The sequence below is a fragment of the Oncorhynchus tshawytscha genome, linkage group LG16 (assembly GCF_018296145.1).
Source record: "Oncorhynchus tshawytscha isolate Ot180627B linkage group LG16, Otsh_v2.0, whole genome shotgun sequence".
In the NCBI taxonomy this organism is placed as follows: Eukaryota; Metazoa; Chordata; class Actinopteri; order Salmoniformes; family Salmonidae; genus Oncorhynchus; species Oncorhynchus tshawytscha.
Genome location: NC_056444.1, coordinates 3,992,929 through 4,006,881, shown reverse-complemented (window position 1 = coordinate 4,006,881; position 13,953 = coordinate 3,992,929). Strand labels below are relative to the sequence as shown.

General features: G+C 44.0%; 1 protein-coding gene across 2 annotated transcripts in view; it reads right to left on the bottom strand.

The window, feature by feature from the left end:
• Positions 1-3,710: 3,710 nt before the first annotated feature.
• The window catches only part of ube2wb (ubiquitin conjugating enzyme E2 Wb), a 31,140-nt gene continuing 20,897 nt past the window's right edge, over positions 3,711-13,953 (bottom strand). The window contains exons 4-7 of one of the 2 annotated variants that reach the window (XR_006079016.1): positions 9,526-9,681; positions 6,806-6,881; positions 4,937-6,506; positions 3,711-4,900 (exon numbers count right to left, since the gene is read on the bottom strand). Coding sequence is in view for 1 of the 2 variants with exons in the window: in XM_024404969.2 (XP_024260737.1) it covers positions 6,493-6,506; positions 6,806-6,881; positions 9,526-9,681 (246 nt within the window). In the remaining variant the exon portion in view is untranslated. Of the gene's footprint in view, positions 6,507-6,805; positions 6,882-9,525; positions 9,682-13,953 lie in introns of both variants that reach the window. The other variant, XM_024404969.2, reaches the window with a different exon arrangement.

The window sequence follows — 13,953 nt, the reverse complement described above, 5'->3', positions numbered from 1 at the left end:
GGTGGCAGGTAGCCTAGTGGTTAGAGTGTAGAGGTGGCAGGTAGCCTAGTGGTTAGAGTGTAGAGGTGGCAGGTAGCCTAGTGGTTAGAGTGTAGAGGAGGTAGGTAGTCTAGTGGTTAGAGTGTAGAGGAGGCAGGAAGCCTAGTGGTTAGAGTGTAGAGGTGGCAGGTAGCCTAGTGGTTAGAGTGTAGAGGAGGCAGGTAGCCTAGTGGTTAGAGTGTAGAGGAGGTAGGTAGCCTAGTGGTTAGAGTGTAGAGGAGGTAGGTAGCCTAGTGGTTAGAGTGTAGAGGAGGTAGGTAGCCTAGTGGTTAGAGTGTAGAGGAGGTAGGTAGCCTAGTGGTTAGAGTGTAGAGGTGGCAGGTAGCCTAGTGGTTAGAGGAGGCAGGAAGCCTAGTGGTTAGAGTATAGAGGTGGCAGGTAGCCTAGTGGTTAGAGTGTAGAGGTGGCAGGTAGCCTAGTGGTTAGAGTGTAGAGGTGACAGGTAGCCTAGTGGTTAGAGTGTAGAGGTGACAGGTAGCCTAGTGGTTAGAGTGTAGAGGTGGCAGGTAGCCTAGTGGTTAGAGTGTAGAGGTGGCAGGTAGCCTAGTGGTTAGAGTGTAGAGGTGGCAGGTAGCCTAGTGGTTAGAGTGTAGAGGTGGCAGGTAGCCTAGTGGTTAGAGTGTAGAGGTGACAGGTAGCCTAGTGGTTAGAGTGTAGAGGTGACAGGTAGCCTAGTGGTTAGAGTGTAGAGGTGGCAGGTAGCCTAGTGGTTAGAGTGTAGAGGTGACAGGTAGCCTAGTGGTTAGAGTGTAGAGGTGACAGGTAGCCTAGTGGTTAGAGTGTAGAGGTGGCAGGTAGCCTAGTGGTTAGAGTGTAGAGGTGACAGGTAGCCTAGTGGTTAGAGTGTAGAGGTGGCAGGTAGCCTAGTGGTTAGAGTGTAGAGGTGGCAGGTAGCCTAGTGGTTAGAGTGTAGAGGTGGCAGGTAGCCTAGTGGTTAGAGTGTAGAGGAGGTAGGTAGTCTAGTGGTTAGAGTGTAGAGGAGGCAGGTAGCCTAGTGGTTAGATTGTAGAGGTGGGAGGTAAACCTGGTTCAGTCTGCTTACCACCAGACACTGGGAGATGAATTCACCTTTCAGCAGGACAACAATCTAAAACACAACGCCAAATGTACACTGGAGTTGCTTACCAAGATGACGTTGAATGTTCCTGAGTGGCCGAGTTACAGTTTTGACCTAAAATCGGCTTGAGAATCTTACGTCAAGACTTGAAAATCGCAGTCTAGCAATGATCAACAACCAACTTGAGAGGTTGAAGAACTTAAAAAAAAAAGAATAATTTATAATCCAGGTGTGCAATATTGTACAATCCAGGTGTGCAAAAGCTCTTAAGAGAGACTCACAGCTGTAAACACTGCCTAAGGTGATTCTAACATGTATCAGGAGGTTGAATACTTATCTAATCAAGATATTATTTTTGTATCTATTTACAAAAACAAACAAAAATTATTCTACTTTTGAGTATGTGGCCTGCATGGCTTCCACAACATTCTGTACCATAATAACTAAACAAAAGAATGTCTCCTCTTATTCCCTAACGGAATCAAATCAGATCAGCAAAGTGTGTGTGAGACGAGGATGAATTAAAAGAATGTCTCCTCTTATTCCCTAACGGAATCAAATCAGATCAGCAAAGTGTGTGTGAGACGAGGATGAAATAAAAGAATGTCTCCTCTTATTCCCTAACGGAATCAAATCAGATCAGCAAAGTGTGTGTGAGACGAGGATGAATTAAAAGAATGTCTCCTCTTATTCCCTAACGGAATCAAATCAGATCAGCAAAGTGTGTGTGAGACGAGGATGAATTAAAATAATGTCTCCTCTTATTCCCTAACGGAATCAAATCAGATCAGCAAAGTGTGTGTGAGACGAGGATGAATTAAAAGAATGTCTCCTCTTATTCCCTAACGGAATCAAATCAGATCAGCAAAGTGTGTGTGAGACGAGGATGAAATAAAAGAGAACCTCCACATTTTTATTCTTGGTTATTAAAATGAACAGGCATCTCTGACATGGAGCTTGTATATCTCAAAATATATTAGAAATATAACAATATTACCAATAATCAATATTGATCAATCACAACAATCTGCAGGCCAAGAATCCAAACCACATTAAAATGGGAAAATATATATATAACTAAATAAAAATCAGGAAAATTAAAGTAGAAAACAAAAAGAGAGCCATCCGAATCCTGTTGACAGATCCACTCCTGGTTTTAACATGTCTGCTGGTCTGTGGATGAAGGCTTTTTTGTCCCTGCACCAAATGTCATAATGTGACAGACTGTGGTTTACTTTCCCAAATAGAACCCTATTCCCTATATAGTGCACTACTTTGACCAGAGCCCTATGGAACCCTATTCCCTATGTAGTGCACTACTTTAGACCAGGACCCATATTCTGGTTTAAAGTAGTGCACTATGTAGGAAGATAGGGTTTTGTCAACACCAGGCAGCAGATAACCCTTCTACAGTGTCATACAAAATCATTTGTTTTAAATAGACAGACTCCTTTATATAGTCATAAATACGCTTCCTAGACACCAGTGTGCCACGGTCATATCTATAACAAACACATTCACTGAGTCAAGAGGGTTAATATTGTGACAGAAATACATCTTCTCTTATAGAGAACCAGATTACAATACAAAAAAACAACCCCAATGATGGAAATAAATATTTCTGAATGGAAGGAGACAACTATAGGAATGGAGTGAGAGCTGCTGCAAGACACTGGCTGGGCGCATCCCAAGACGGATCCCTATTCTCTTTATAGTGCACTGTTTTTGACCACCGTACATAGGGCCTCTGGTCTAATGTAGTGCACTATATAGGGAATAGGGTTCCATAGGGCCTCTGGTCTAAAGTAGTGCACTATATAGGGAATAGGGTTCCATAGGGCCTCTGGTCTAAAGTAGTGCACTATATAGGGAATAGGGTTCCATAGGGCTCTGGTCTAAAGTAGTGCACTATATAGGGAATAGGGTTCCATAGGGCCTCTGGTCAAAGTAGTGCACTATATAGGGAATTGGGTTCCATAGGGCTCTGGTCAAAGTAGTGCACTATATAGGGAATAGGGTGCCATCGGGCTCTGGTCTAAAGTAGTGCACTATATAGGGAATAGGGTGGAACCCTACAGCCTTGGGAGTCACAGTTGAGGGCTGCTGATTCAATCTCACAGTAAAGTTGTAGTAGATACAGAAATAACAAGTTTAAATTTACAGAGTTCATTTTGTGCCATTAATATCAAGCAAAACTTCTGAAGTCGGAGAACCAAATCGAAAACAAAATAAACCCAAAAGTATTGAGTGCAATAATATTCAAGGAAATCATTTTGAAATGCGTGAACAAATGAATTTAAATAAAAAAAGAAGTTTTCAGTGAAACACTGTGTTCAAACGCCTCCCTCTTTGCCTGCTGCCCCCCGACTAACCCTCCATCACCACCTCCAGCTGGTCTCCCATCCAGGGACGAACCAGGACCCTGCTTAGCTTCAGAGGAAAACACGCAGGGTGCTTTGTTGCTGGAATGAAGGTGCCAAAACCTGCACTTATTATTTTGTATTATAATAATGCAAGCAAAGGAGAAGGCGTTTAATCACTATAGTTATAATTGAAAATAATAATTCTTAATTAAGTGATTCACACACACTTTAAAAAATATATATACTGCAAGGAAATAATTTCTCTCAATACTTTTGGGTTTTTGTTTTTTTTTGTGGCAAAACTAAAGACATTTATTTTAGACTTCATTAGTTTCGCTTGATAATATAAAATGGCACAAAAGTCCATATAAACTCAGCAAGCATATATACCAACCTCGTCAGACCAACAGTAGAGGCGTTGTTGAAAACTATGTAGCTGTACACATCCTATTGACCAGAAACATTGCAGAGAAACTCAAAAACACTCCTATTAATCACTCTAATTAGAAAAAGAAAAAAAAATGAACGCACCCATATCCAACTTCCGTAATACCGTCATTTCTACAATTTAAGACTTATATATATAATAGTTTCATACGCTGTAATTTCACAACATAAGTCTCTTTTTTTGGTGAAAATATAGTTAAAATGCAAAATATCTGACAGGAGGATATCTTTTTCAAAGGTGAGCTCGTATTGAAAAAAAAAGTACCTGAGCCAATCTCTGACCAGGGAATCAGTCGAGCCAATCTCTGACCAGGGAATCAGTCGAGCCAATCTCTGACCAGGGAATCAGTCGAGCCAATCTCTGACCAGGGAATCAGTCGAGCCAATCTCTGACCAGGGAATCAGTCGAGCCAATCTCTGACCAGGGAATCAGTCGAGCCAATCTCTGACCAGGGAATCAGTCGAGCCAATCTCTGACCAGGGAATCAGTCGAGCCAATCTCTGACCAGGGAATCAGTCGAGCCAATCTCTGACCAGGGAATCAGTCGAGCCAATCTCTGACCAGGGAATCAGTCGAGCCAATCTCTGACCAGGGAATCAGTCGAGCCAATCTCTGACCAGGGAATCAGTCGAGCCAATCTCTGACCAGGGAATCAGTCGAGCCAATCTCTGACCAGGGAATCAGTCGAGCCAATCTCTGACCAGGGAATCAGTCTAAACAACAGTTCTGATTCCTTTCACTGTTACTACCACTCTGGAGATCAAATAAAACATGTTCGTTAAATACACAACTCCCCCTTTAAAAAAAAAGTGTCAGCTAGCTGAAAAACAGTACAAAAAACCAACAAGACAAACATCGTAAAATATGTTTTTAGGAGATTAAAGCATTCATCTCATCAAAAACAAACCAAACCAACGTATCATACAAATGGATCACAACAACAGTTTTCACACAACTCTGGGCTTTACACGGAGGTGATGTTTTCACACACAACTCTGGGCTTTACACAGAGGTGATGTTTTCACACACCACTGGGCTTTACCGAATGGACTAGCAAACACCACTATGTGTGCAGCCTATATTATTCTAGAGAGGTACGTAACAGTCTCAGCAAATTAAAGAGTTCCAACTGTCGTTCTTGTCTCAACCTGGTCAGTACCAACATTCTAGCCAACACATAGACCAGACAAATTTACAACTTCTGAAATCAAGTCTGTCCTTGGAAGATGGAAGGCAGAAAGGAAGTACTGCACTTGATTAAATGGTTAAAAGTAAAGCAATGTAAAACCGTATCATCCCTGAAAACAGGAAGTGGTGATGTTTGTGTTTTTACAGTAGAAGTTAACTGCATGTCTGGAATAACTAAACATTGAGTTAGTTGTACCCCTAGATTTTTTTTTTCACAGTGCATTTAATTTCAGTAAAAGCAAAAATATTTTAGTTTTTTGGGGTTAAGATGCTCAGATCCTCTTCCTGGTATAAGATGCTCAGATCCTCTTCCTGGTATAAGATGCTCAGATCCTCTTCCTGGTATAAGATGCTCAGATCCTCTTCCTGGTATAAGATGCTCAGACGCTCTTCCTGGTATAAGATGCTCAGACGCTCTTCCTGGTATAAGATGCTCAGATCCTCTTCCTGGTATAAGATGCTCAGACGCTCTTCCTGGTATAAGATGCTCAGACGCTCTTCCTGGTATAAGATGCTCAGATCCTCTTCCTGGTATAAGATGCTCAGACGCTCTTCCTGGTATAAGATGCTCAGATCCTCTTCCTGGTATAAGATGCTCAGATCCTCTTCCTGGTATTAGATGTTCAGATCCTCTTCCTGGTATAAGATGCTCTGATCCTCTTCCTGGTATAAGATGTTCAGATCCTCTTCCTGGTATAAGATGCTCAGATCCTCTTCCTGGTATAAGATGCTCAAATCCTCTTCCTGGTATAAGATGCTCAGATCCTCTTCCTGGTATAAGATGCTCTGATCCTCTTCCTGGTATAAGATGTTCAGATCCTCTTCCTGGTATAAGATGCTCAGATCCTCTTCCTGGTATAAGATGCTCAAATCCTCTTCCCGGTATAAGATGCTCAGATCCTCTTCCTGGTATAAGATGCTCAGATCCTCTTCCTGGTATTAGATGCTCAGATCCTCTTCCTGGTATTAGATGCTCAGATCCTCTTCCTGGTATGCATCCACTGTTGTTATTGTTATTATTATTACACAACACATGATGACGACCTTTTAAATGTACTCAAACAAACACAAAAGGAAACAAGAATCATCTTAAAACAATAATAATATAATAATCTTCACTTCAAAATCATTTCTTTTTGCTGGCTGCATAACGACCTTTTGGCCAAAACAATCCATTGTTGGGACATATAACTTTCCTTTATTTTCTCATTTAGTATATCACAACCGGCAAAAACATGCACCCAACTGCCCTCTGGGAAATGCAGTTAAAAAAAAATAAAAAAGAAAGAGTCTCCGGCGCATCACGGTGTCCATTGTTCCAGTCAAAAGGTCAGAGTTCAGTGACTGTATGATTCAAAAGTGCTTTATGTGGGACAGTAGGACTTTTAGAAAGTGAATTAGCATGTATCATCTGGGAAAGAAAAACAAGCACGTACGTGAGTGCACACACACACACACACACACACACACACACACACACACACAATTTCACCATTAAAACACACCGATGTGATGATATGAACGCTAACGTCCATAAATACTGATTCTTCCTAATCTAATCTGTAGTCAAGTGTTGGACTTCTGTTCACATTCCCATTAACTAGAGCAGATGACCGTTCCGGTAGGTGAACGTAACATCTGTGTGAGGATGGAAAGGTTTAACCCTTTACGTATTCACATCGTCACATCTCAGAGGACGTAACCACTCACCGTGATACCACCATTTTGTCTTCTTCGGATTCTTGTTACACGTTTTTACGTAAAAGGAGTTATCAGGGGGCCGTCTCTGCAGAGAGAGACAACCGTCATGATCAGAGAAGTGCTGGTATAAATATGGCATGTAGAGGCAACCTCGCTCAGAGTGGAGGTGAAGTTACCTCTAGACAGTCATTTAGATTGAGGTCCAATAGTGTAGAGGCAATCTCACTCAGAGTGGAGGTGAAGTTACCTCTAGACAGTCATTTAGATTGAGGTTCAATAGTGTAGAGACAACCTCACTCAGAGTGGAGGTGAAGTTACCTCTAGACAGTCATTTAGATTGAGGTTCAATAGTGTAGAGACAACCTCACTCAGAGTGGAGGTGAAGTTACCTCTAGACAGTCATTTAGATTGAGGTTCAATAGCAACCTCACTCAGAGTGGAGGTGAAGTTACCTCTAGACAGTCATTTAGATTGAGGTTCAATAGCAACCTCATTCAGAGTGGAGGTGAAGTTACCTCTAGACAGTCATTTAGAATGAGGTTCAATAGCAACCTCATTCAGAGTGGAGGTGAAGTTACCTCTAGACAGTCATTTAGATTGAGGTTCAATAGTGTAGAGGCAACCTCGCTCAGAGTGGAGGTGAAGTTACCTCTAGACAGTCATTTAGATTGAGGTTCAATAGCAACCTCATTCAGAGTGGAGGTGAAGTTACCTCAAGACAGTCATTTAGAATGAGGTTCAATAGCAACCTCATTCAGAGTGGAGGTGAAGTTACCTCTAGACAGTCATTTAGATTGAGGTTCAATAGTGTAGAGGCAACCTCGCTCAGAGTGGAGGTGAAGTTACCTCTAGACAGTCATTTAGATTGAGGTTCAATAGTGTAGAGGCAACCTCGCTCAGAGTGGAGGTGAAGTTACCTCTAGACAGTCATTTAGATTGAGGTCCAATAGTGCAAAGAGCTTTATTCTGATTCCCCCTCTACCTCACGTGTCAAAGTCATTCCAGAGGGCCATGTGTCTGCAGGTTCTCTCTCATCCCTTGTACATGATTGATGAACTAAAGGTCATTGAGTAGTTAAGACCTCCCCTCACCTGGTTCTAAAGGTCATTAGGTGGTTAGGACCTCCCCTCACCTGGTTCTAAAGGTCATTGAGTAGTTAGGACCTCCCCTCACCTGGTTCTAAAGGTCATTAGGTGGTTAGGACCTCCCCTCACCTGGTTCTAAAGGTCATTGAGTAGTTAGGACCTCCCCTCACCTGGTTCTACAGGTCATTGAGTAGTTAGGACCTCCCCTCACCTGGTTCTAAAGGTCATTAGGTGGTTAGGACATCCCCTCACCTGGTTCTAAAGGTCAAAAACTACCGATTGAAAGGCGAAATCTAAAACCAGCAGACACGGGATCCTCCATGGCGTGACAGTGACAAGTCTTCTGTATTATAGTGTCAATGGGGCGTGTTTAAAATGCTGTCTACTGAACAAAAATATAAAACGCAACATGCAAAAATTAAAGATTTTGACTGAGTTTACATTTCATAAGGAAATCAGTCAATTGAAATAAATTCATTAGGTCCCCTCATCTATGGATTTCACATGACTGGGAATACAGATATGCAGGTGTATCTGTTGGTCTGTCACATACACTGGCGAAAAAGGAAAGTAGGGGAGTGGATCAGAAAACCAGTCAGCATCTGGTGGGACCATTTGCCTCATGCAGCGCGACACATCTCCTTCACATAGAGTTGATCAGGCTTGTTAATTGTGGCCTGTGGAATGTTGTCCCACTCCTCTTCAATGGCTGTGAGAAGTTGCTGGATATTGGCGGGAACTGGAACACACTGTCATATACGTCGATCCAGAGCATCCCAAACATGCTCAATGGGTGACATGTCTAGTGAATATGCAGGCCATGGAAGAACTGGGACCTTTTCAGCTTCCAGGAATTGTGTACAGATCCTTGTGACATGTTGCTGTGCATTATCATGCTGAAACATGAGGTGATGAAGGCGGATGAATGGCACGACAATGGGCCTCAGGATCTCCTCACGTTATCTCGGTGCATTCAAATTGCCATCGATAAAATGCAATTATGTTTGTTGTCCGTAGCTTATGCCTGCCCATACCATAACCCCACTGCCACCATGGGGCATGGTGTTTACGTCAGGTTTGCGGTGGTGAGGCCGGTTGGACGTACTGCCAAAATCTCTAAAACGATGTTGGAGGTGGCTTATGGTAGATAAATTAACATTCAATTCTATGGCAACAGCTCTGGTGGACATTCCTGCAGTCAGCATGCCAATTACACGCTCCCTCAAAACTTGAGACATCTGTGGCATTGTGTTGTGTGACAAAACTACACATTTTAGAGTGGCCTTTTATTGTCCCCAGCACAAGGTGCACCTGTGTAATGATCATGCTGTTTAAATCAGCTTCTTGATATGCCACAAGTGTCACGTGGATGGATTATCTTGGAAAAGGAGAAATGCTCACTAACAGGGACGTAAACAAATGTGTGCACAACATTTTTAAGAAATATGTTTTTTGTTCGTATGGAACATTTCTGGGATCTTTTTATTTCAGCTCATGAAACACGGGACCAACACTTTACATGTTGCGTTTATATTTTTTGTTCAGTGTATAATGTACTAACCCCTGTACTGGTAACATTATGCCAGGCATTTAGCATTTTATTCGAATTTGGCGTTCCCCAAGGGTCTGTTGTCGCCCACTTACCTTTTCTTTGCAGCTGGACAGCATACTGATAATGCTGAGACAGACTGACTGCACTGAGAGGGCTGGCGACCAGTCTTCTGTTAGTATTGAAAGACAGATGTGACCGTTGCTATAAACGTGAGGATGTACAGGTATATTCTCTCCCATGAACATTACCTGAAATGGAAAACCAACAACGTGATCAGACACATCTCTCAATAATTAATTAAATAGAATACATTTTCCTTGTTTGTGTTCCATCTACTATATACAGTGCATTTTCCACATTTTGTTACGTTAAAGCCTTATTCTAAAAATTGATTAAATAAATAAAAATACTCATCAACCAACACACAATACCCCATAATGCAAAACTTTTCCATTGAACGGAGCAAAGTACAGAGAGATCTTTGATGAAAATCTGCTCCAGAGCACTCAGGACCTCGGACTGGTGCGGAGGTTCACCTTCCAACAGGACAACAACCCTAAGTACACAGCCAAAACAACGCAGGAGTGGCCCAGCCAGACATGAACCAAATCGAACATCTTTGGAGAGACCTGAAAATAGCTGTGCAGTGACTCTCCCCATCCAACCTGACAGAGCTTGAGAGGATCTGCAGAGAAGAATGGGAGAAACTCCCCAAATACAGGTGTGCCAAGCTTGTAGCGTCATACCCAAGAAGACTCGAGGCTGTAATCACTGCCAAAGGTGCTTCAACAAAGTACTGAGCAAAGGGTCTGAATACTTATGTAAATGTGATATTTCCGTTTTTTTTTTATTTTAATACATTTGCAAAAATTTCTAAAAACCCATTTTTGCTTTGTCATTATGTGCTATTGTGATGTCATTATGGGCTATTGTGATGTCATTATGGGCTATTGTGATGTCATTATGGGCTATTGTATGTAGATCGATGAGGGGAAAATAACAACGTATTCCATTTTTAGAATAAGTCTAAAATGTTTTTAAAAATGTGGAAAAAGTCCAGGGGTCTAAATACTTTCCGAATGTATTTGTCTTAAGGTCATCTCCGTCACTTTTCAACCTCATATTCATTATCTCCAGCCAGTGTCTAAAAATGTGAAAACAGTGCGTTTCTTGATCTGTTTTTAAAAAGATCAGGTCCTAAAAAATGTCAGAGTAGGATTAAAATAAATTTTCCAAACGACTTTCTAGCCAGAAGGAGGGGATTCTCTTGTTCCCCGCAACACGTTTTTTTCTTTTGATGATGTCATCGGGTAGAACTTTATTTAAAATGTAGAAATGTGCAATTGTCACATATGTAGACATATGTAGACACTGGTATTGTTCTTGAGATAATGGAAAATTAGGTTGAAAAGTGGTGAAATTGCCCATTAAATTTGGACTCCGATTGGATTAAAATACAGTTTTCCTGCGTTTTACATGTGAGGTGGCAGATTAGGAGAGGGGTGCCAGGAAGGGGGGAGAAAGGGGAGTAGTACATAGAGGGGAGGATAGAAAAGAGGGGGAGAGAAGGAGCAGGAAGAAGAGAAGAGAGAGGAAGAGGAGCAGGAACAAGAGGGAGGGAGGAGGAAGAAGATAGGGGGAGCAGGGAGAAGAGAGTAGGCAGGGGATGGCTGTAGGGATGGGGAAAGAAGAGGAGGGGGAAGAGAGATGAGGGTAAGAGGTCAAATGGTAGGAGAGAGAGAGCTGCACACTTAATTAGGGAGGATAACGTGACCTCACAGCTCTCTCTCTAAACTCAACAGCCACCAGAGACCTCTCTCTGGTGAATAAATTCGATGACCTTCGCGTAAGATTAAACTACCAACGGGACAATCAAAATTGTAATATTGCAAGCCACATACATACACACAGCCAACCACACACACACACAGCCATCCACACACACACACAGCCATCCACACACACACACAGCCATCCACACACACACACAGCCAACCACACACACACACACAGCCAACCGCACACACACACACAGCCAACCGCACACACACACAGCCAGCCAACCGCGCACACACACACAGCCAGCCAACCGCGCACACACACACAGCCAGCCAACCGCGCACACACACACAGCCAGCCAACCGCGCACACACACACAGCCAGCCAACCGCGCACACACACACAGCCAGCCAACCGCGCACACACACACAGCCAGCCAACCGCGCACACACAGCCAGCCAACCGCACACACACACAGCCAGCCAACCGCACACACACACAGCCAGCCAGCCAACCGCACACACACACAGCCAGCCAGCCAACCGCACACACACACACAGCCAACCACACACACAGCCAACCACACACACACACACACACACAGCCAACCACACACACACACACACACACAGCCAACCACACACACACACACAGCCAACCACACACACACACACAGCCAACCACACACACACACACACACAGATAGCCAACCGCGCACACACACAGACAGCCAACCGCGCGCACACACACAGACAGCCAACCGCGCACACACACAGCCAGCCAACCGCGCACACACACACAGCCAGCCAACCGCGCACACACACACAGCCAGCCAACCGCGCACACACACACAGCCAGCCAACCGCGCACACACACACAGCCAGCCAACCGCGCACACACACACAGCCAGCCAACCGCACACACACACAGCCAGCCAACCGCACACACACACACAGCCAGCCAACCGCACACACACACACACAGCCAACCACACACACACACACACACACACACACACACAGCCAACACACACACACAGCCAACCACACACACACACACACACACACACACACAGCCAACCACACACACACACACACACACAGCCAACCACACACACACACACACACACAGCCAACCACACACACACACAGCCAACCACACACACACACACACACACACACACAGCCAACCACACACACACACACAGCCAACCACACACACACACACAGCCAACCACACACACACACACAGCCAACCACACACACACACAGCCAACCAGGTTAGCAGGCAATAGGTGAAATTGTGTCATTTCTCTTGCGTTCATTGCACGCAGAGTCGGGGTATATGCAAAGGTTTGGGCAGCTTGGCTCATTGCGAACTAATTTGCCAGAATTTTACGTAATTAGGACATAACATTGAAGGTTGTGCAATGTAACAGGAATATTTAGACTTATGGATGCCACCCGTTAGATAAAATACAGAACGGTTCCGTATTTCACTGAAATAAACGTTTTGTTTTCGACCATATTAATGACCAAAGGCTCGTATTTCTGTGTGTTATTATGTTATAATTAAGTCTATGATTTGATAGAGCAGTCTGACTGAGCAGTGGTAGGCAGCAGCAGGCTCGTAAGCATAATGGCTGGTGTAACCAATGTGAAATGGCTAGCTAGTTAGCTGGGTGTGCTCTAATAGAGGTTTCAAACGTCACTCGTTCTAAGACTTGGAGTAGTTATTCCCCTTGCTCTGCAAGGGCCGCGGCTTTTGTGGAGCGATGGGTAATGATGCTTCGATGGTGGCTGTTGTCGACGTGTTCCTGGTTCGAGCCCAGGTAGGGGCGAGGAGAGGGACGGAAGCTACACTGTTACACTGGCAATACTAAAGCGCCTATAAGAACATCCAATAGTCAAAGGTATATGAAATACAAATGGTATAGAGAGAAATAGTCCTATAAATACTATATTAACTACAACCTAAAACTTCTTACCTGGGAAAATTGAAGACTCATGCTAAAAGGAACCACCAGCTTTCATATGTTCTCATGTTCTGAGCAAGGAACTGAAACGTTAGCTTTCTTACATGGCACATATTGCACTTTTACTTCTCCAACACTTTGTTTTTGCATTATTTAAACCAAATTGAACATGTTTCATTATTTATTTGAGGTTAAATTCATTTTATTGATGTTATTATATTAGGTTAAAATAAGTGTTCATTCAGTATTGTTGTAACTGTCATTATTACAAACAAAAAAAAATAATTAAATCGGCATCGGTTGTTTTTGTCCTCCAATAATCAGTATCGGCGTTGAAAAATCATAATCGGTCGACCTCTAGTCCAGACACAGCCGGCGAGGTCAGGCGGTCCAGACACAGCCGGCGAGGTCAGGCGGTCCAGACACAGCCGGCGAGGTCAGGCGGTCCAGACACAGCCGGCGAGGTCAGGCGGTCCAGACACAGCCGGCGAGGTCAGGCGGTCCAGACACAGCCGGCGAGGTCAGGCGGTCCAGACACAGCCGGCGAGGTCAGGCGGTCCAGACACAGCCGGCGAGGTCAGGCGGTCCAGACACAGCCGGCGAGGTCAGGCGGTCCAGACACAGCCGGCGAGGTCAGGCGGTCCAGACACAGCCGGCGAGGTCAGGCGGTCCAGACACAGCCGGCGAGGTCAGGCGGTCCAGACACAGCCGGCGAGGTCAGGCGGTCCAGACACAGCCGGCGAGGTCAGGCGGTCCAGACACAGCC